The sequence below is a fragment of the Hevea brasiliensis genome, chromosome 12, assembly GCF_030052815.1.
Source record: "Hevea brasiliensis isolate MT/VB/25A 57/8 chromosome 12, ASM3005281v1, whole genome shotgun sequence".
Lineage (NCBI taxonomy): Eukaryota > Viridiplantae > Streptophyta > Magnoliopsida > Malpighiales > Euphorbiaceae > Hevea > Hevea brasiliensis.
The window spans coordinates 10,851,922-10,876,115 of NC_079504.1; the positions used below are offsets into that span (position 1 = coordinate 10,851,922).

The window sequence follows — 24,194 nt, forward strand, 5'->3', positions numbered from 1 at the left end:
GTTCATATCAATATAAAAATTTGACACTTTAATGTCGACTTTTCGTCACTTGAAACTGTGACCCTGAAAATAAAATATAATAAAATAAAAAATACCTTTAATGTCTCATATTATTTTTTATTTTATCTGTTTTTGTTTATTATTTAAGATTTTTTAAAGTAATTAAGGAAGTAATTGGATCATATAAATTATAATAAAATTCTTTTTAATTTGATTAAATTACTCTTTATCTTAACTAATTAAGAGAGAAAGAGAAATGAGAGATGTTAAGATAGATTTTAGGAAACTATATAAATAGTTATTGTATTTAATAAATATAAGATAAAATTAAAAAAAATTAATAATCTTAATTTTCTTAAAATGAAAAATAATTATATATAAAATAACTTCTAAAAAATAATAGATAAAAATAGAAAGAGAGAAATGATTAACAACATTATTAATTATGAATATTGTTTTTGTGTGAAAAAAATATTGCTTGATTGGATTAATCATTATTTATTATATGTGATGTGTGATTTCTATTGTAGGTAATTTCAGATTCAATGTAAATTTTTATTTAACCAAAATTAAAGGGAATTAGCTCTATATATGTCATCTATATTGTTTTTTTTTTTTTCCCTTCAAGTTTACATTGATATTATTTTGTTTGGGGATTGCTTGCTTCATACAATTTTTCATTAAGCATTGTGTGAAAAAAAAGTTAAATTTTAATATTTGATTTGTATGAAAATGTTTTATTCTTGAAAAATTTCAATACTTCAATATGTGGGTGAGAAAGGGAAAATTTTAAAATATAATTATAACGATTTTATTATGATAATTGATCATGATAGATTTTATGTGAATTTCATTATAATTGATAATCAAATTATATATATTTATATACAACATGATTATACTTAATAAATTCTCATGAGAAAATACTTTCCCATCTTGAAAAAGTGACTTTCCCATAAATGTAATAAGTTAATATATATATATATATATATATATATATATATATATATATATATATATATATATATATATATATATATATATTGAAGAGATTGTAGTCTTTTAGTTGATTTTTAATAGTTGATATATCTTTTAAATATTTTTATTTTAATATTTATTTTTACTAATATATATTTTAAATAAAAGTATATTAGATATAGATGTGGCTAATTATGACAAATTTTATTGTATATTATATGTATTTATATATTTATAAATTATGTTTAAATTAAAGGTATTATGATGATTTATTTCATCTTCTTTTACATTCTTAATTAAACATAAGAATTGAATATTTTAAATAAAATTAAAATTATAACTAAAAATGAAATATCATTTTTCTGAAAAATTAAATTCTCAAAAATGTGATTCTGAATATAAATATTAAAGTTTTCTAACTAAATGCCCCTAAGTGTTTGTATATATTATATTGCATTAGTAGCATGCAAGTGTACAATATTTGTGGGTAATTTTATTCTCATTTTCTATTTAATTCTTAAAAAAAAATGAAATATTATTTTTTAAATCCAATCTATGACGAACTCACAATACAAACTTTGAAACTTTGAGCTTCATGGAAAACCTTGTGTGTCTAAAAATATATATATTTTTTATATCTCCATTCACCCATGCTAGTCAGCTCATAATGTGTGTGCATTCTTTTATCCTTACTAATTTACCAGATTCTTCAAATATCTAATTAATTAACTTCTTTATCTAGATCTAAAGATTACCAAAATAAATAATTAAAGACAACTAATGAATGACTATAAAGCATTAATTATGCAATGTTTGGTATTAAGAATAAAAAAAAACTAATATTTTAATTTTAATGTAATTTATTAAATTAGAAATTTAGAATAGAATAATAATAATAGGATTTTTTTTTTTATAAAATTAATTTGAATTAAGACTCAAATTTGAGACTTCAAAATCTTGGAGATACCTCCAGCACTTGTTTAACTAAAGCTAATTTTTTGAGTGTGAGCATTCTGCCTATATAAATGGCTAAGTTCGGTGACTTGTGTGAATAAAAAGATTTTCTTTTTCCTCTGAAATTCCCTATCTCTACATTTTGAAAGCAGAACTAGCTGAGCTAAGCTTAGTTACGGCGCTACTAGAAGTGCATTCCGAGATGATTCTTGTGCTGTTATGCTTTGTGCTGCAATTAATGGCAATCATCATCAGCGTCCAAGGACAAGCAGCAGCAGCAGGAGGAGGAGGAGGCAATGTAACGTACGATGGAAGATCCTTAATCATCAATGGCCAACACAGAATTCTCTTCTCTGGTTCCATCCATTATCCTCGCAGCACTCCTCAGGTATATTATATCACTGCTGCTCAAGAATCTGTGTCGCCAACTGCTTCTTCTACCCAAGGATTTCATATAAGGAAAATAGTCTTTCATGCAAATCTCATTTGTCTTTGGTAGTTATATACGCCCAAATGCATATATCTTATATTTTCACTGCCTTTTTTCGATAAAGGAAACAAAGAAGAACCAGAAACATTGCTTTTCTTGCCATTTTCTCAATTATTTTTATTAAATAATTGAAGTGCTAGAGATGTTCTTGCTTTTTTCTTCTTTACCCTTTTTTCCCTGTTAATTTGGCTTACTCTAACTAGTTTTCTTCTTAATCTTCACGTATAAAACAAAACAGCCTAACAAACTCGACCCATTTTTCAAGGATGCTTTGCTCTAGATGTGTATGAAATGAATTTATAGTGCAATCTTAAGGACATTACAGTAAAATAAAGGAGGTTAGCTGCTACCCAGTGGACGGTGCGAGCTGTAAAGGCTTTGCAAGTAATAATTTCATGAACAACTTTAACAGATGTGGCCAGCTTTGATATCCAAAGCCAAGGAGGGAGGTCTAGACGTTATACAGACCTATGTTTTCTGGAACCTCCATGAACCCGTACAAGGACAGGTGTGTCCCTCTCTCTCTCTCTCTCTCTCCAAAATGCCCATGTTTTGATAGTTACACGTAAAATCCACTAGAATTCATTTTTATTTAGAATTTTTCATTGGCTGGATTTCATTCTGGTTAGTTGAACTTTTTGAAAAGCCCACATGATTTGATTTAAAAAAAAAAAAAATAAATTATGTGACCCTTAATTTAGTATTTATGAACCAAATAAAATGCTCCTCTAGTTTTATTTTATTTTTTCCACTCGTATTTGTTGCAGTATGATTTTAGCGAAAGAAAGGATATAATAAGGTTCATGAAAGAAATCCAAGCTCAGGGTCTATATGCTACCCTCAGAATTGGACCTTTTATTGAAGCTGAATGGACTTACGGGTATACTCTTACTGTCCAACTGTGCGCATAATATATGTCCACATGAATAATGGAAACATTCGAGACCAAAAATGACCAATTTCCTTGTAGGCGCATGATGAAGTTATTTGATGGTGCAGGGGATTACCATTTTGGTTGCATGACATCCCAGGCATTGTCTTTCGATCTGATAATCAACCCTTCAAGGTAATCACTGATTATTATGATCACAACTCTCAACTTACAAACAAACTAGAATTGATTATACAACAAAGGTGTTCACTTTGGTGATGGCAGGATCACATGCAGAGGTTTGTATCCAAAATAGTGAACATGATGAAGTCAGAGAAATTATATGCTTCACAAGGAGGACCAATCATAATATCACAGGTGCAGACCATGACACAAGTACTTGCAGTATATTTTCCTTGCAAAAATTGAGATTACAATGATCTAAAAGTTGCAAGCGTACAGATTGAGAATGAGTACCAAACAATTGAAGCAGCTTTTCATGAGAAAGGGCCAAGATATGTTCGTTGGGCTGCAGCTATGGCCGTGAGTCTTCAAACTGGCGTTCCCTGGGTGATGTGTAAGCAAATGGATGCTCCTGACCCAGTGGTCAGTAAGATTTCACATGATCTCAAATGGCCTTTTCAAGTTCCTACAAGAACAAACTCGATATTCTTCATATAGTATTTATAAGCATAAATACGACACTAATTATAAATGTGCATGTTTGAATGGAACATCAATATAACAAGTTTGTCTTTCAATCTGCACAGATAAATACATGCAACGGAATGCAATGTGGAGAAACATTTGCAGGACCCAATTCACCCAATAAGCCATCAATGTGGACAGAAAACTGGACAAGTTTGTATGTTTTAAAGAAATAACTTTCTTTTCTGAAATTAGATTTTAGATTATGCTTTAAAGAAGAACAGCTCCAAACAGATTACCTCCTCTGTCCCACAAATATCGTCCACTATTCCTTTTTGGGATGTCCCAAAACGTATACCTGTTTTAACAGAGTCAAAAAAATTTTTAGTGGTTTCCTATTCCACCCCTCATAGCTCCAGAGTAAAATGTGATGTTAATTGTATTTTTGTACATTTCAAAGCAAGCAACTCTAAGGAAAGAGAAAGATGAAAATTCTTGTAGAAAATAATGAGGGTTATGAAAAGATAAATGAAATGAGAAATGTGAGTTTGCATACTATTAATAATGTTTGACAACCTTTTAGGGACAAAGGGAGTTTATCAAAAGAATACGAAGAAAGAAAAGAGTGCTAACAAGTAATAATTAGCTATTGCAATAAGATGGCTAGCAGTGCAGCTTATTTGCAATAATTTTTATGAAGAGAAAAAAAAAATGCGAAGACGTACCATCAATATTTTTGTGAAACCAATCTAGCAAATGAAATGGAAAAGCAAGATTTTATAAGTTGAAACTAATTAAAGCCTTCATGTTCTCTGAAGCTATCAAGCATATGGTGGAGAGACATACATGAGATCAGCTCAAGACATAGCATTTCATGTTGCTTTATTCATTGCAAAAAATGGAAGCTACATAAATTACTACATGGTATGATAATCACATTCTTCGACTCTCTTTATCATCCTCATGTAGTGCATTCCATGCTTTTTTAGTTTACAATTCCTTAATAATCTATATTTGCTAGTACATAAACACAATAAACATTAAATTTAGTGAGAAATTTTAATTCTCTCTCTGATTTAACATAATCATAATTGCAAATAAAGTGCAATAACAACAACAATTTTTTTCCTGAAAACGTGACTCTGCTTACAGTATCATGGAGGAACCAATTTTGGAAGAACAGCCTCCGCATTTGTAATAACAAGTTACTATGATCAAGCCCCCCTTGACGAGTATGGTATGTGTTACTAAATATTGTGTGCTAATCACATTAATTTCTAAAATTACAACGTAAATTACTCAATTGATGAGTTCAGGTTTAATTAGGCAACCAAAATGGGGTCATCTCAAGGAATTGCATACCACAATAAAGTCATGCTCAAAGACATTACTTAATGGAGCACACGATACCTTCCCTTTGGGTAAACTACAAGAAGTAAGCAAACTAAAGAACTTCAGTGTGTTTCTTTCTGAATCTTGTAAGTGTTAATTATTCTCTTTAGAGCAATATTTAAGCGTAATTAAGTTTAGATTGAATTTCTTCCCCTATTCAGGCTTATGTTTTCAGAGGAAATTCAGGGGAATGTGTGGCCTTTCTGGTAAATAATGATATGAGAAAAGATGTCAAAGTCCTCTTTCAAAATATTTCATATGAGTTGCCTCACAAGTCAATCAGCATTCTACCAGACTGCAAGACCATAACCTTTAATACAGCACAGGTAAGGCCTAAGTGCACGGTACTCAATTTCTTATCATACTGGGACAGTTTCCTAAATTTTATAAGGTTTTTCACATTGTTGTTTTTTTATTTGCTTGACTGCAATGATTTTAGATTACATCAAGAACAAATAAAAAATTCTCTATAAAATATGTGTTACAAATGCAATAACTAAAGAATTAAGTAATTGAATTATTTTTTCTTATGAATTGCTCCTTGAACAGGTAAACACACAATCAAGTACAAGGTCTGTCATAAAGAACCAGAAGTTCAACTCAATAGAAAGATGGGAAGAATACAAAGAAACTATTGCTACATTTGATAAGACTTCTTTAAGAGCAAAAACCTTGTTAGATCACATGAGCACAACAAAAGATACGTCTGATTATCTTTGGTACACTTTCAGGTAAAAAAAAAAAAAAGAAGCTGGAGTTATAATATTAAAAAGATCAAAGTGGATTGAGATCACCTGAACTCTTTCTTCTACTGAAGTGCCACATGTTGTAAAAATGCAGGTTTCAAAATAACTTCTCTGATGCTCAACCTGTAATAAGAGCCCGTTCACATGGACACGTTTTGCATGCATATGTCAACGGAGTATATGCTGGTAAAATTCTATATCTCCTAAGCTCTTTTAGGATGATCGAAAATAGACAGTGATTTTGAATTAGAGTCACAGAAGTACATTAAGGAAAAAAAATCATTTATGAGTTTGAGCCCTTGTTGGACTAAATTTTTCTAATTTGATTTGCCCACTAATAAGAGGTAAATAACATCACCCCACATCATTGGCACCAGGAATCTACAACCCTGTCCGACCATTCCATCCCACATTAGCCAGGGTATTAATCATGGCACACTAGACTTCTTTGTTAATAGATGATCAGAGCTATTCAAAGACAAACAATGCTGCCTCTTATTCAGCAATTTGTTCCACATATTTGCTAAAAGCTATACTGCCTAAACTTCGAAGTTAAACTTTGGCATTTGGGCATGGAATTTAAAATAGAGGGACAAAATTTCAGTACTTGTTTTCATTTTGATCTATCCACCAAAAACTTCTATACTTATTTTATTCTTGATTAATCATGGCATAATAAAACAATTGCGCCATTTAGGGTCTGCTCATGGAAATCACAAGAATACAAGTTTCACTCTGGAGAATTCAGTTTATTTGAGAAATGGGACAAACAATGTCGCCTTTCTTAGTGTAACAGTCGGATTACCGGTATTTTCAGTCTCAGTTTTCTCCTCCTTTGGAATGACTCAACAATATTCTGATGGCCTCTTGTATACATTCATAACATAATCAAATCACATTATTTGTTACATAGGATTCTGGAGCATATCTTGAGCGTAAGGTTGCAGGATTACATACGGTGAGGATTCAACACAAGGATTTCACTAACTATAAATGGGGATATCAGGTACTTTACTTCTACCCATGCAATTATAATTCTGCTCTCTACAGCAGGATATATCCTTGCTTATTTTGATGTGCTCATTTTCTTTATATTAGCACTCTTTGACTTATTCAGACATATATGCCTGAAGTGAAGGTTATCATATACCTTTCTTCTACATTTTACACATGGACTCCATAATTAGTGAGATTGTTCTGATCCTTCTAAAATATTTGATTGATGAAGGTTGGGTTGTTAGGAGAGAAGTTACAAATTTACACAGATGATGCAACAAATAAAGTTCAATGGAATAAGTTTGGAAGCTCTACTTATCAACCACTCATATGGTATAAGGTATGAAAAATTCATTTGCTAATTCTTATTTCAATTTGATTATGCACATGTTGTCACAAAGTGAGAGAAAGTCAAAATTACATAATCAACATATCATTCACTTTGAGCACAAAATGAAGAATAAAATGGATCATATCAATTTTTTTTTTCATAAATTTTCAGATATTATAACCAAAACAACACAGCACAATTATTTCTTGGTATATTTACTACAATTAAAACATCCACCTAACTTTTTCTCTCATTTGTAATTGCCAGACTCTGTTTGATGCACCATCAGGGAATGACCCAGTTGCACTGAACCTTAGTTCCATGGGAAAGGGTGAAGTTTGGGTTAATGGCCAGAGCATTGGCCGATATTGGGTCTCATTTCACACACCCAAAGGAAAACCTTCCCAAACAAGGTATTTTGACTTGGGTATTATCAATTTATCACGCAAACATTTTATAAGGTCACGCCATAACATTTTTTTTTCAAATGCAATGAAACTCAAATTTTTTTTAACAAAACTAGTGATTTGTGTTTTGTTACTCAAATGCCTTTCATCTTTTACATATGGCTGAACTATTATTCTAGGTACCATATACCTCGATCTTTCTTGAGACCAACAGGCAACTTATTAGTTCTACTAGAAGAAGAGAAAGGGTATCCCCCTAGGATTACTCTAGACACTATTTCAATCAGAAACATCTGTGGACATGTATCTGAATCACATTCCTCAGCAGTTCAGCTCATTTGTCCTCCAAAAAGGAATATTTCCAGGATCCTATTTGCAAGCTTTGGAACTCCTGTGGGTAGTTGTGGAAGTTATGCCATTGGAAACTGTCACTCATCCACTTCTAGAGCCATTGTAGAAAAGGTGAGCTTCATTTCCTATAATTTAAATTCAATTTTTGAATTTCAGTACTTAATGCTTAGCATTGTAGACAAGGGGATTAGACGAGACCAGGAAATAAAGGAATTTCAACCGTGGAGTTAAGGGTGCATTACTTTTAAGGAAAAATGGATTCCATTTTCCATCACCATTTTTACATTTGTTACTGTGACCTAGGGGCCACATGTAAAAACCATGAATAAAACCTCTTGCAATTAAAGGGATAGGTAAGGAAGTCTTGTGCAGAACACACTTTTTGCATGCAAAAGGTAGAAAATGAGTTTAATTAATCAAACCGAGAACATTTTCTTAGAGCTTAAATCTAGGAAAAATTAAAATACTAGTTCTCAAAGTCTGATTTAAATTGAGATAATGGAAAACCTGGCTAATAAAAATGAAATAACCTCCTCCAGAACAGCTAAACAGATTATAGCAGTTTCCTATTTTCTTGGAAAATTTTCTTAAAACTGGAAAAAAATCTCCTCTAGGAAAATGAGCCTAAAAAGTTTCATATATTTAATTTCTTCTTTTCCAAATGATATATTATAAAGTAGAACCTTGTTCCATTTATTTGATTTTTTTTAAAATTTTTTTAGATAAACTCCATGAATTTGATGTTGATGTAAATAAAGAACACAATGCATCATTTCTTGATATAACTTTATGTAGAATTTATTGGAATATAATTTTGCAGGTATGCATTGGGAAGAGGAAGTGTTCAATCTTCCAATCAAATCAATTTTTTGATGGTGACCCGTGTCCAGGCATCCCTAAAGCTCTGCTAGTTGAGGCCAAATGCACATGACAGATAGGAGTTCTTTATTAAGGTAGTCAACAAATTTTAAATTCAACCTTTTTAAATTTAAATGTAGATGGACAATGAATCATTTAGGGATGTCATCATTAATCTAGATACTTGAGTCCTATTCTCAAACTCTTCGTTTATTTTCTTCTCTAGTATATATCTTTTTTCAGTTCTATTAATTTCTTTCACTTATCAGGGCAGAAAGAGGAAAAACTAAAAGAAACAAAAGTCTCATATTATTTAATTGGATTTTATAAATATATGCAATCATTCACTCACAAAATTTTTATTTTTGCACATAGAGATCAATGACCTTCTTTCTTCATTGATAAAACTTGATGTGAATTATATGAATCAAGATAAAGGTTCTGCATGATGAATTGAAAGGGCTTTCAAAAATAAATAACATGAGAAAAAGGTGTAACAAATGCTCTAAAATGCTAAGGTCTAAAAAGTAAATAAATGCTCCATATTAGTGACCTACTCCTCTATAGGCAGTAAGTTTTCTTGCATTTGTGCTTCTTTACAATTAGAAAGTGAGGAACAACACAACAATGTAAAAAGTATTTAATTTCCAAGAGCAGAAAGATATCATTATAGTCTCAAGGACCAGGATTTTAAATCAGCCATGCAGTGTACTAAAAAGAGAGGAGTTTTAGAAATAAATATAAACAAAAGGGGCAAACCAAAATTGAGAGAGCTACCCTGCATTATATGGCTTATCTGATATGCCCACAAAAAAATACATGAATACATGTATGTATGTATGTACGTATGCATGCATGCATGTATGTATGTATGTATGCATGCATGTATATCTGTAGAAAGTGTCTCTACACAGTACAGACACACACACACACACATAAATTTAAAAAAAGAAAAATCTATATTCACATATAATGGTTTATAGAACCAACCTGTAAGTTTGCAAAGTTTAGACATCGCCCTCCAACGCAAGTACCATCAGAGATTATTTTCCACTCTTTGATTACAGGAGATATTGAGAGCTATGGGTCTGCTCTTAAAAGAAAAGAATCATGTAGAGTACTCAGTAAGTTAGTATAAACAAAATCAGAAGCCTAAAACTCAAGCATATGGATTCCAAGACTTAAAAAGATGTACTATCTATTTATAGCCTCAATTACCAATATAAGCTTTGCTGCCTTTCTTGATAGCATATTTATTCTCTTTGAAAGTCCCAAATTGAGAAGGTAAAAGATTTTTTTGTGAGGGCAGCTCAGCAATGAAAAGTAGAGTTTGTGCCCATCCAGCATATTTCCCATATTTGCCTGCAAATGCATCTGCTACTTGGCTGCATAGCTTAGGTGTGAAGCGGGCACCTGCAAGTTTAGGTAGGATGTATTTTGTAGCAATTTACACAATCCAAAGAAGAACATTTTGATATCAGACCTCATTCATTAACAAAAATATAAAATAGTATTTCCATGTACTTGCATCTTCTTCCGAACTTTCATAAGTATTATGCTTTATGAATTCCAAAGTCAACAGGTAACCGAAAGATTACGCAATTGGGTTGAAACTCGACATCTTAAAACATAATTATGTCTCACTACCATAATCCCAGGTAACCGAAGCATAATCAATCTATAAAAACAACCTTATTGTGATAAACCTGAAGAGGCACCACAATTTGATCAGCACTGCTAATTCAAATGTGGAAGGGACTAAGTCAGAAAAGTTAATACATGATTTTGCTTTCTTTCTTTTCTTCCCCCTTTTGCACAAGACTAATTTTAATAGCTTGTTCATATTAAAATTGGTCAAAGATAGTATTCATTCTGCTAAGCAGTTGAGAAAGGGACTTCTTTACAATGGCAAAGCATTGCTGATTCACTTCTCAAAGCTCTGAAGTCTAGACCAACACAAATATTATTAGATGATATGTACTCTCCAGGCCCAACTTTATATTTGGTCGAGGATTCTGATCAACCAATTCAACAAAGGTGTATCATTGAATTTTCGATCCCATCAAATCCCGAATTGGCAATAATAGATACAAAAACAGGTACTTTCAGATAGCAAGTTAAAACTCACAGAAACACCTGCTACGCATGTGTATCTACTGGAATGGCACGGTGTTGATCAAGAGAGAAAAGAGCCATGCAGCTGCTACATTGGGCCCAACCCCAGGTAAAGCAGAAAGAGCATCAATCACCGCTTGGAGATCCAATTTACAGAGATCTGTAACCCATTCTGCACCTTCACCAGGTTTTAATTGCAAAGCATTTACAGTGCCAGTTATATATTTTGCCCCGCTCACATACACCGTGAAACAAAAATAACCAAAACTCCATTAATTTAGATTGAAACTGATACTGGGGAGACATTGAAGACGACAAGGAAACTCAAAACCCATGTCAAAATTGTACAAACTTACATCGCAATGAACCAATAGAGTTCTACACTACCAAATTTAGTTAGCCAATCGAATTAAGTTGAGCAAACAGAACTTAAGCAAAAACCAATACAAAAGAAGCCTAAACAAAATACCTATAATCAAAACCAGCATCTGTAAGCCGCTGCTCCGTAACCATAGCTAATCGTTCCGAAGAAGGGAACTCGAGAAACTCAAGTGAGGACCGAGAGTGCCGGTGTACCGGAAAGGACCAGTTTGTTTCCAGCGGAAGGTTTGGCCAATGGGAAATGTGAGGGTGAGAGAGAGCTCTGATTGGATGAGGTCAAGTGAAGCCCAGTAAGTAACAGTAAGGTGGTGAGAGGTTAATAACTTGCGAGCCGATTCTCAAGGATGAGTTCTACTCAACGAATTGTGCTGGTATGCTCAACAGTTCATATCAAATATCAGAGTTAGTCCATTTTACGAGAACATCGCTAAGGACCAACTTTAATAAGTCCCTAGTCACCCTCTTGTAAGCCGGCACCCAATTTGCTAGCTTTGATGATGGTTTTCTTGGGTTTCTTTTGAGTTGTGAGGTCTGAGGAGCGTTTATCGTGGCGTAGGAGGCGAAAGTGACGGCGATTTGGTGGCGGTGGAGACTGGCATTTGAGGTATTGGAATGGCCTCTTAATTTTCCGGGAACGGGCAGGTTTTTCGGTAGGGGACGCGATGGAGACTCGATATTCATAATTTTTTAAAAAAAATTTATAAAAATATTCATAATAAATCATAAATTATGATTTTTTTTTTCAAACTCATTTTAAAAACTTAAAATTTTATTTATTTATTCTCAACTTATCTAAAATAAAAATCATATTTCTAGAAATAATTTAATATTTTTATAAATATTTAAAATTACTTATTTATTTATTATCATATTAAAATTTAAATAATTATTTTTATGAAAAATTAATAATATCATTTTTACATATATTACTTTTAAAATCGATCTTAGCTCAAGAGGATTCGTCTCCAATGTATTTTAGTTTCTTTAATTTTATTTAATGTAAGTAAAAATCTAATAATTATTATCATTTTACTTTATTTTATGATATTCAAATTAAGTATGGATTTTTTTTTATTTCTTATAAATTGATATTATTTAAATTTGATAAAATATAATTTTTGTATTAACTATTAAAATAAAAATCACTTCTTTTTATCTGCAAATTATATATATTATATTAAAATTTAATAATTTTTATGATGCAAATCGGAGTTAGACAATAATGATACGTCCGTGGAGAACAATAAATTAAAATTATTGAACAGAAAACACTAATATATTGGTGTCAACTTTTTAGTATTTAAAGTAAATCAAATTTGTAACAAAATTTTTTTCCTCTAAATATAGAAATATTTAGCCACTAAATTTTATTTGATCCTATTTTTATATAAAAAATAAGATCTCAATTTTATTCTTAATATCACTTATAAGAAACTTATTACAAAAGATTTTACATTTGAAAAATAATTTAAAAATATCAATTAATTTCTTAAACTTTTCATATTATTTATATAATAAATAAAACTATTTGATTCAGCAATTAAAATTATAGATATTCAAATAGTTTAACCAACTTATTTATAAATCTATTAAAACGGTAACTAATGGCTAATAAATACTAATAATTTATTTATTAGTTGTAATTTATATGAACTCAAATTTTAAATTTTTTTATTAATTAATTGATTGTCGATTTAATTTTATTTTTTATTTAGATTATATTATTTTTTAAAATTTATTAATTATAAAATTTTATGTTTTTAATTATTTTTTATATTAATAAATTATTAAAAATAATAAATAAATATAAAAAATTATAAATAATAATTAAACTAGTTATAATATTCATTATTATATGATAAAAATACATATACACACATAAAACTAGGTTACAAAGGGTGGAATTAGAGATGGATTCTCAGGTTTATGTGGATTTGCTTCATGATGACTGTGATTCTAACTCACGGCTGTTGAGTTTGGTGCCCCTTTGTAAACACCTTTTTACAAAGGCTGGGGTAGGTAGGTGAAGGTTCGCCATCGTTTTAGAGAAGCTAATTTTGTTGCCAATAGGCTAGCCAATCTAGCTGTCCACTCTGAGATGGGTTTGCACATTCTGCGGTAGCCTCCGGCTCAGGGGCGGATTTACCTTGGTGGCAATGGGGCACTTGCCCTCGCTGCCCCCTTGAAAATCCTTTGTAGAGGTAGGTTAGTTTTAATATTGTTTCGCTAAAGTTAATCATTTTGCCTCATTAAATTTATTAATTTTAATCTTATTTGATTTGTCCCACTAAATTTATCTATTTTGTCCTCATAGTTTAATCTTTTAAGTTATTTATTTATTTATACTTTGATTAACACAAATTATTATTTTACTTTAGTTAAAATGTTTCTAAAAATTTAAAAATAAATACAATTATCACTAGATTACTTTTATTTTATAGAAAAATATTTTCTGTATTTTTTAGTATTTGTAGGGTATTTAAAAAATTAAATAAATGAAAAATATTTTTCTAATTAAATGAAAAATCAAGTAATTTTTAAGAGAGAAAAATTATTTTTTATTTTTTTAAATTTTGATAATTTTATTAAAATATAAAAATATTTATATATCATTATATAAATATATCCAGTAGTTTAACATTGCAACTAAATAATGAAAAATATTTTCATATTATAAAAAATATTATGAAAATATTTTTTATATACAAATTATTTTTTATAAAACAAAACAAATCCAAATTAAATTAATTTTAATTTATTCATTGTAATATATATTTTTACCCTTAACTAAAGAAAAAAAAACTTTCTATGCATATTATAAAATTTTTATATTTAATAAATATTAATTTTTTTCATTATATATATATATATATATATATATATATATATATATATATATATATATGTGAAAATTCAAATAATTAATTACAAAAGTAATGAATAACTTATTAGGCAACATATACATATATGTATGCTGGAATAAAAAATTGAAAATAAAATATAAAAAAAATTAATAAGCTTTACTACTTTTATTTTTAATATTTTTCATATTATTTTTATTTAAATATGTATACATCTTTATTTATAAATATTTACGTGTACTTAAAGCATTTGCCCTACATACTAAATTTTCTGCATCCGCGGCTGCTCCATTGATGTTCTCCAAAATTAAATTGCAAAGATTTTATCTCCAAAATTTGCTCTTTAGTGTTCACGTTCCCGTGTTCTCCCTTTATTATTTTTTTTTTATGCCAAAGTGAGTTTTAATGCTCCATTTAAAAAAAAAATACAATTATTATACCTAAGTTCGTATATGCATATGAAAGAACTTATATCAATTTAAAAATAATATTAATTAATTTTGTCTTAAAAAGTAATATAATATATATGTATATATAAATAACTTTTATATTATTTTATTTTAAATAAAATAAAATTATTTTACTTCAAAAAATGTAAACTTTATCTTATAATTTTATACATTTAATTTTTATAAAATAATTACTCTATAAAATATAATATTGTTTATAAGTTGAAATTAAATTATTTACTTTTAATAATAAAATATAATTATATTATTATTAATTTAAAATAATATTTGATTATATATATTTATTAATTTAAAAAAATTATAAAATAATTAATTAAAAAAACCCATATGCGACCAACATGAAAGCGTTTGTATCCTGCATTGCAGCATATCGTGTTTTTGTCGGGCCCACACCTGCACATAAATGCAAAAAGAAGTTTTTTGAAAATTTACAATTTGATCCCTAAAATTTTGATAATATTACGATTTAGTCTTTAAATTTTGAAAATTAAACAATTTAATCATTCGCTTTTGTTTTGGTGAAAATTAGAGTTTCTTTCATTTGATTTGAAAGCAAATTCTCACTAATTTAGTGAAAAAATAAAAACTGATCTACTCTCTAACAATTATCCAACAATGTAATTATAAAAACCTATCAACTCTCCAACTCAATGCATGAATATTGAAACACCATCTCAATATATGTAAATGGGTTGAGGATAGAGCCTTCAGACTCTTACATTAGTTGTGAATATGTGTGTATGTGAGTTTATAGGTGTGTGTTAAGGCTTCTTCCAATTAGCAATTACTTGAGTGTTAGTGTTGGTATAGTAACTCCTATACTTCCGTGTGTGTGTTTTTCACTTTATTGTCAAAAAAATCAAAAGGCCTTATTGCCATTTGTCAGTGGGCCGATGTAGTCTGGTTGAGGTCCCATGTGGGGTGTGTCTAGGTCAAAGCCTTTGAGCTCTCACATCGGTTGTGGATGTGTGTGTGGGGGTTTACAGGCATGTATCAAGGCTCTTCCCAGTCTACAATTATGTAACTCTTATACTCCCGTGTGTACGTGTGTTTCACTTTATTATCAAAAAGAAAAAAAGGGTTTAGATGCGTTCAAATTGGCCAAACTTGATAAGGATGAAATTAAGGCCACAATCAAAATTCTCAATGCTTTAAAGCTCGAGAAGTAGTTTAAGCTACTGTAAGTGGTAATGGCCATGGTAGCTTTGTCATGCATTGAAACTTGAAGGAGTAGAGACTTGAAAGCGGTTTGCAGAAGCTTAAAGTAGGGTGAATGATTAACTTTGTGTATAGAGAGTGGAAATGGTTGCAGCGGTGGGGAAAAGAGAAAGGAAAACAAATGGAAAGTGTAACTTCTCTTATTTTGGCCACATGTAGCATAAAGAAGTAAGAAGGGTGCTACACGAGAGAGAAGTATTCTGAAAATCCTTTCATTAAACTATTGCATATGAGCTGAAGAGAAGAAGTTGTCGTTACAAATTATGAAAATGGAGAGCTGAATTGTAAGGCAACTATTAGGAATTGCAAATTGGTAATGGGAAGTGAAAGGAGCTAAGAGGAGGGCAAGAAAGGAAGGGTGAGAAGAAATAAAGAAACTAAATTTAATTTAATAGGTAATTTTGTCATTTTAGTTATTTTTAATTGTAGATTATTTTTAATTAGATAGAAAAATCTCTAATTTTGATGAAAGTAAAATTGAGTGATTAAATCATTTAGTTTTTAAAATTCAAAGCAAATTATAATTTTTTTTAGATAAATAAAGTTATAGCTTATACTTAAAGAAGACTTAAAAAAGACAGAATAAAATAAAGTTTTTTATAGTTTAAACTTTTATAATTTTTTAACATTTGAGAGGAACATAATGATTTTTTTTCATAATATTCAAAGATTTTAAGAAGAGAATATTATAACCCAATTAAAAATAGAGATTTTTTCCGTATTTTAAAAAAAGTTTACCTTTCAAATACAAAATTAAGTTTTTTAAGTTTTAAAAAAACTCTCATTACTTAAAAAAAAAAAAAATCTTAGAAAAGAAAATAAAAAATATATATTCTTTTGGCTCCTCAGCAGGGCGCCACCAAGGAAAAAAAAAAAAAGACAGCTGAAAGAGAGGGGGAGGAGTTTCCATTCTCTCTCGCACACACAATCCTCTTTCCATCCTCTCTGATTCCATTGATTCAACCAATCAAAGACCCCACAAGTCTCCACATTTCCCTCAACAACAATGCCAGCTTCTCCTCCTTTCCATTCAGGTTCTCTAATTCTTCCATAAACTCAAAACCCTTCTCTCTCTCTCTCTCTCTCGCTCTCTGCCTCTTCAATTTTCATTTTTTTTTCCTTCAATTTCTTTCTGTTTAAACCTTCTCAGTTTTATCTTATACCAGATGGCAGAGGCAAATGGAAGAGACGAAAGCGGGACCCCCAAATCACTCGAAAACAACACCCCAAACACGAACACGAAGACCCTGATGATGAAGGCGAAGACGACGCCGTTGAGGACTACAACAATAACAACCACCTCGACGACGATTCTGAGGACCCCAACCTCCCCCAATCGGCTGCTCTTCCTGATCCCAACCATCTCAAAACTGAGGTCATCGCTGATGGTGAGGTCCGCATATGTGACTTCCCTTCCGTAACGAAGCTTGCAGTGAATCGGCCGCATGAGTCGGTTTTCGCTATTGTGGCCTTAGAGAGGGCGAATTTGATTGGGGCCAATAATGATAGTTGTAGGGGGCAGGTGCCTAATTTCGAGAATGTTTCGTACGGGCAACTGCAGGCTGTCTCCACCGTGCCTGCCGAGGGTTTTGGGTCTGATCAGGAGAGAAATGATGGTGGAAATTCTGCTTATGTGGTGACGCCGCCTCCGAATATGGAGGGCAAAGGTGTTGTAAAACGATTTGGGACTAGAGTTCATGTGGTTCCAATGCATTCAGGTATGTTCATCTCTCAAAACTATTTGTTTCTGGGTTTGTATTTGTGTCTTACTAGAGAAGTGAACTAAAGTTTAGCTGTTTTTGTTATTCTTATGATGCATATGGCAAATTGGTAAGGTTTTGTGTAATTATTTAATATCTGGAAGATGAATTTATGCTTATGGAGAAGTGGTTTTAGTGGTATTAGAGTGCGCTTTTGGAATTTTGAGCGCCACGTCGTTTTACACCATTGTAAAAATTGCTAAATACTTTTGGTAGTAGGTTGAACTTTTAGGCTTCAAATGTGTTGCAGTAGCAAAACAGTGAGTGTGGATTGAGTCTATTTGTATTGCCTGAAAGTTACTGATTGTATAGATTGAATCTAATTGTATTCTATTATCTCTTATGAGGCCTTTATAAGAGTGGAAATGGTTATTGTGGTTGGTTTCTACTCCATATGCTGTGAAGTTGTCTTCCTGAGCTTGAGGTTTGGGGCCTTCGGGCATTAGATGCATGTAAGATTGTAAATTTCGTAAATAAAAGAAAATATATATATATAATCTTCAAGCAATTACACTAAGGTTGGGTTTCAGGTTGCTTGGTTAAGTCAGTAAACATGTTGCAACCCTCACCTAAACTCATTTTAAGCTTGCATGCATGCATAGGTACTCATGCTCTCACACACACCCATTCGCATTTTTCTTTGAACCGTTTATTAATTATTTTAGCTTCATTTGTGTAGATAACTGTCTTTGTGTTCATGAGTGTGTACACACTCACGTGAGCTTGCATGGTGCCCATTAGCATTGAAATTTCATTTAAATTCTTGTTCATGTGGTGATAGTGCATAATTGTATTGATTTTGGTGTGTTATTGTTGGGATTTTTTGCGAATAGATTGGTTTTCACCATCCACGGTGAATCGATTGGAAAGGCAAGTGGTGCCACATTTTTTCTGTGGAAAATCACTAGATCATACACCAGAGAAATACATGGAATGTAGGAATTATGTTGTTGCTAAATACATGGAGAATCCAGGGAAGAGGATCACAGTTTCTGATTTTCAGGGATTGGTTGTCGGAACTGAGAATGAAGATTTAGCTCGAATTGTCAGGTTTCTTGATCACTGGGGAATTATCAATTACTGTGCAGCCCCACCAAGCTGTGAATCCTGGAATGGTGGGTCCTACTTAAGAGAGGATCCAAATGGTGAGGTTCATGCGCCATCAGCTGCTTTAAAGTCAATTGATAGTTTGATCAAATTTGACAAGCCTAAATGTAGGCTCAAGGCAGCTGACATCTATTCATCATTGTCATGTCATGATGATGATTTCTCTGACTTGGACAACAGAATTCGAGAACGTATTTCAGAAAATTGTTGCACTTATTGTTCTCAGCATCTTCCTGGCATATACTTTCAGTCACAGAAGGAGGTAATTACATCATTTGCCTTTTCTTTTTTACTTTATATCTCATCATTGTATTTTTCTTTTGTCCTCCCATCATTGGTTGTTTTTTACTCTTCACTGAAATATGCAGTAGGGAAGAGAATTATATGCAGTAGGGAAGAGAATTATATGCCTTGTTCTAATTCAGGCTTCTTAATGGACTTGATGAGAACATGAACTGATTGAGGCTTGAGCCATTTGATGTATGAAGATGAATGCTTAGCAGTAAGAAATATCTTGAGTTGCTTGATTGCATAAAAATTGAAATATGAGTTAAGGCATCAAATGTAAGATTCTAGGCGGGCCTTCATTGGTGGTGGGCTTGAGTAGGGACTGCTAAGAGTGCGTATTATCTTTATCAGTGCCATACTTCGTAAACATGACCTTCATTTGAAAAGAATGAGAGGGTGTTTAACCTTTTGTATAAGGTGCTATCATAAAATGGTTACTTTCTTTCTGATTTTGGAGTGAGATGGGGCAGATAAATATCTCTATGGTTAACGTAGCCAATAAATTTGAGTGGGTTGAATATTAGTGAAGAGTTTAAAAGAGGAAAGAACTGTGGAATTACGAATGGCTAAGAGTAAATGGTTTGGCTTAATACTGTTTGAAAAGAGAAATAAAAGTAAAATCAGCTATTGGGTGCCTAGAATTTATTTTTTACCCTTAATATAGAAAGAAGGGGTACTCAATTTTGAGATTCTCAAATACATTTATGGACACATAGAGACAAACTGTAAAATGCCTTTGGAAAACTTAGATTGAACTAAATCTTGATGTTAATTTGCCTTTTCTAATTTCATTGTTATGATTGATGAGCATCCAATTAACAGATCGATGTACTTCTATGCTCTGACTGCTTCCATGAGGGGAGGTTTGTGACCAATCATTCAAGCTTGGATTTTATAAAGATGGATGCAACAAAGGATTATAGTGATTTAGATGGAGAAAGTTGGAGTGATCAAGAAACACTATTGCTGCTTGAGGCAATGGAGGTTTACAATGAGAATTGGAATGAAATTGCAGAACATGTTGGAACAAAGTCAAAATCACAATGCATTCTTCATTTTCTTCGTCTACCCATGGAGAATGGCCTGTTGGAAAATATTGAAGTTCGAAGTATGTCCAAGTCATCTAATCTATCAAGTAGAGATAATCACGGAATGCTACGTTCACAATCCAATGGTGATCTACCATGTGCTCTTATTTACTAACTTAAGGACCTTCCCACCTTCAAAATGATGATGATGTGATTGTAACATTCTATATCTGCATCTCTATATTTTCCATAGGATCCTGCCTCCAAGATGCTGATGCTGAAAGCAGAATCCCTTTTGCAAATTCTGGGAATCCAGTGATGTCCTTGGTAAGTTGCTATCTTTGTCCTGTGTTTCTCAAATATCCACCTGCATATGACATTTCAATTTGTAATTTGATTTACACTAAAATGCTGGAGTGAAATGCAATTCCTTTTGAAATTTTTTTTTCTTTAAAATCAAAGTGCTTAGTAGTGGAGACATTAATAAATCAGCATCGTTATGTTTCTGAATGTTTCGCACTGTGTTCTTACCATCTTTTCAATTTATACCAATTATCCAGTTCTCCACAGTATCATAAATCCTTCATTTTTGTTGCAATTCAATGTTTGGCACAGCTGAAATCCTTGCATCTACACTCAAACTCATAAAAATCCCTAAGCTTTATGGAAATGATCAATGAGCATAATAGATTAAGTTTTAACTGGCATATTAATTTTTAACTGGCAATAATGTGATTATTTATATTTTTCATTGGAGCCCCAAATATATTTCTGCAATGTTTACAACTTAAGTGCTTTTGAATCCTCAACAACAAAACCAGGCTTATCTAGCACTTTGAGGTCAGCTTTGCATACTTTCTTTTGCCATTTTCTCTATATAGGATATATGCAATTGGATTTATTTTCACCTCATCTGTAGCTTCTTCTGAAAAATATACCATTTCTTTTGCAGCTCATTAGTTAGTAGGTATGTTCTAATAGTCATAGAAGAAGTAGGATTTTGGAAGATCACTATATGATTGTGTGTATCATTTTTAGATTTACCATGCTATCATGTGGTTTTTGCAAAAATAAATTCATGCTGTTTAGTTGATGCGCTTTTCTTAGAACATGGTGCCTTCTTTATGTGTAAGGTGAATTGATCTAAACATAAGGTTCCAAATTGGGTAATTTTTTTTTATCTACCAGTGCAAGAGGTGTGGATCTTTTAGTCAAACTGAGAGTTAAGAACTCCAAATAACATGAGATAGAGATAAGGTGGTTACTTAATGCCTTAAAAGGTTTCCAACATGTAAACTCCTCTTATTCTTAAGAATTTCACTTCCACTTTATGATTGGATATCAGAGGGAGATAGTGTGTACTGTAACTAAAGATATAATGATGGAATTTCACAACAGAATGATCCTTCTGTTTAATAAGTTTTGCTTTCTTTGCTTTTTGTTGATCTAACCAGTAGAAAAATTTCTAGGTTGCCTTTCTGGCTTCTGCTGTTGGACCAAGAGTTGCAGCAGCATGTGCCCATGCGTCCTTGGCAGCATTGTCTGAGGATAATAGGTAAATGATTTCCTTCTTCCAGCATGTATATGCTTGCGGCCTGTTTGTTTGAATTAGTGGTTTCTAGGGATTTTTTTTTTTTTTGGAGAAATTCTAGGGATTTTTATGATTATGATTTGTAGTTGTATTTTCTTTTTTTCTCCCCTTGTGTTTTAGTATTTGTTAAGTGGCTTTGCTGAATGTCTAATTTTTATCTTTGTTTGGTTCTTTGGTATCATTGGCCGCTCAGCTGTTGTGATCACATATATGTTCTGTTTGACAGGCCATAAATAATTTAGAATGCACAAGAAAATCATTGCTTTTTTGAGCATTATACTTTATTGCATTCAATCCTTCATATTGAACTCTATTATTTTTCCCCCCTATGAAGGGTGAATTCTGAGAAATTACATGGTAGAGAAGGCAATTTTCAGGGAGAAGTTGCAAATTCAATTCAACCAAAGGGTAGGTCATGGATTTTACTTTCCCTTCTCAGTGTAGTGCACTTCCTTCATTTTGTTTTTTCCTTGCTCTCCCCCTTTTTTAATCTATTTCTATGGATTATACTTCAGAAGACAACGTGCATGGTTCACAGGTTCCAAATGAGGCGGAGGGTGTTCTTTTATCTGCAGAAAAAGTCAAAGCTGCTGCGAAAGCTGGTCTTGCTGCTGCAGCAACTAAGGCTAAACTGTTTGCAGATCATGAAGAGAGGGAAATTCAAAGGCTATCTGCTAATATCATTAATCATCAGGTATAGATGTTACTTGTTTTATTTTCCATTAGTTTCTCATATTTGTCTTTTCTTTCACTTTATATGCTACTTCCTATTTAATGTGTGAGATTGTGTTCCATGGATTGAGTCCTCCTGGTAATGACTGCTATCATGTTGTACTTAGCTGCTTGTGTTTTTGTCAAGTATGATAAAATATGCTTCATTTACTAATCTTGCATTTATATATTAATTTTGATATTGAATGTTCCAAGTCCTTGTGTGACATCTTCACGTGTTCAAGCTGTGTCTGTGTCCTTTTGGCTTCAGCTGTTGATCACAGCATCTCTTGTTTGAAAACTTTCCTTGTAGGCACATGTTGAGCTAGACGGTTGGAAATAACTGGTTCAGGTGGAATGGGAATTTATTTTATTTTATAATAGGAAATTCACAATCTGAACATGCAATTTCTTACTCATGGTAATTGTTTAGCATGTGTGGACCATTTGGCTCATGAGATTTTGTTCTAACTGAAATAACACTAGTCTATCTGCTGGAGGAAAGAACCCTAGCCATCCTGATGATGTATTCTTGCTGCATCATGGCATTTATTTTAGGTACCTTTTTTAAATCAATTTAGTTAAGACTGTGCATGATACCAACTATTATCAAGTCTTCATATGAATAAGTTGTTGATATGGAGACAGTTGAAGAGATTGGAGCTGAAGTTGAAGCAGTTTGCAGAAGTGGAAACTTTTCTAATGAGAGAGTGTGAACAAGTGGAGAAGACCAGGCAAAGGTTTGCTGCTGAGCGGGCCCGCATTCTATCAACGCAGATTGGACCTGCTGGGGCTACTTCACAAATGAACCTGGGAGGCGTTTCTCCTTCCATGGTTAGCAACAACGTTGGCAGCAGTAGGCAACAACTAATGCCTACCTCTTCTTCACAGCCAAGTATTTCAGGATATGGCAACAATCAACAGGTCCATCCCCATATTCCATTTGTGCAACGGGGACAGCCACAGCCAATGTTTCCATTAGGGCCAAGGCTGCCCCTAGCAGCTATACAGCCATCCTCATCTGTTCCATCAAACGCTGTGTTCAATGCCTCTGGAAATTCACAGCCCAGTCTCAATCAAATGCTGAGGTCTGTGTCGGGGCCTAGCTCTGGTTTAGGTTGAAACAGAAAAATGTAAATTGGTAATTTATGGCTAATTAAATGTTGGCTACTGGCTCACTTTCTCTGCTGCAACTGGGATGGAGGATGATATTAGCAGGGACGAAAGTTTCGTCGGCCCTGGCTTTTGAAGTTTTGATCTGAATGTATTCCTCGGTACAGTTTGCAGGGCTTGTAACAGTATGCACCCTAGTGATTGGATTAAATTATCAACTGTCGCAATGGATTAGGAAAATTTATTTTTCAAATGAATAATCTCATTATAGAAAATGTGTCACGAAAAAGGGGCATATGATGACTCAATGGTTCTGCTTACTTCTTCATATCCTTGTTGGACTGCTTGTCTGCTCCATGGATTCGTCATCAGGGAATTATTTTAGCATCCTACTCTCAACGCTAGTTGGTAGTCAATAATTTCTTTGGAAGTTTGTTGGGCATTGTACCATTTTTCCTTGGAAGGTTAAAATTGTGGGCATAAATGGCCACAAGGTTATTAACCATTAAGGTTGAAAATCAACAGCAAT

The 24,194-nt window shown here is 32.2% G+C and overlaps 3 protein-coding genes across 6 annotated transcripts; 2 read left to right on the forward strand and 1 right to left on the reverse strand.

The window, feature by feature from the left end:
* The first annotated feature begins 1,946 nt into the window (after positions 1-1,946).
* Positions 1,947-9,270, forward strand: LOC110655344 (beta-galactosidase 16). Its single transcript, XM_058131091.1, has 19 exons — positions 1,947-2,320; positions 2,835-2,930; positions 3,190-3,302; positions 3,422-3,488; positions 3,579-3,671; positions 3,756-3,899; positions 4,064-4,158; positions 4,760-4,865; positions 5,094-5,178; positions 5,258-5,376; positions 5,495-5,659; positions 5,883-6,064; positions 6,174-6,265; positions 6,777-6,886; positions 6,993-7,085; positions 7,308-7,415; positions 7,674-7,819; positions 7,993-8,275; positions 8,985-9,270. Exons 1-19 carry the CDS (start codon positions 2,135-2,137, stop codon positions 9,093-9,095), a joined length of 2,394 nt encoding a protein of 797 aa, XP_057987074.1. The 5' UTR covers positions 1,947-2,134; the 3' UTR covers positions 9,096-9,270.
* On the reverse strand, positions 3,523-13,556 carry LOC110655343 (N-glycosylase/DNA lyase OGG1). The gene is given in 7 exon segments (XM_058130551.1): positions 3,523-6,202; positions 10,013-10,110; positions 10,241-10,471; positions 11,161-11,223; positions 11,226-11,404; positions 11,654-11,855; positions 13,484-13,556. Coding segments are annotated over 6 exon segments (756 nt in total). The 3' UTR covers positions 3,523-6,202; positions 10,013-10,102.
* Positions 13,557-16,908: 3,352 nt separating this feature from the next.
* LOC110655341 (SWI/SNF complex subunit SWI3C) lies at positions 16,909-23,983 on the forward strand. Of its 4 annotated transcripts, XM_021811627.2 has the most exons (10): positions 16,909-17,101; positions 17,234-17,785; positions 18,661-19,196; positions 20,045-20,396; positions 20,504-20,577; positions 21,720-21,805; positions 22,176-22,249; positions 22,357-22,535; positions 23,039-23,110; positions 23,201-23,340. In XM_021811627.2, the coding sequence occupies exons 1-9, from the start codon at positions 17,074-17,076 to the stop codon at positions 23,063-23,065; spliced, it is 1,908 nt and encodes a 635-aa protein (XP_021667319.2). In that variant the 5' UTR covers positions 16,909-17,073; the 3' UTR covers positions 23,066-23,110; positions 23,201-23,340. The 4 variants fall into 4 exon arrangements, with proteins under 4 accessions (XP_021667319.2, XP_057987075.1, XP_021667316.2 ...); XM_058131092.1 differs by lacking the exons at positions 23,039-23,110; positions 23,201-23,340 and adding an exon at positions 22,866-23,030; XM_021811624.2 differs by lacking the exon at positions 23,039-23,110 and having other exon boundaries at positions 16,910-17,101; positions 23,201-23,983.
* The last annotated feature ends 211 nt before the right edge of the window (positions 23,984-24,194 follow it).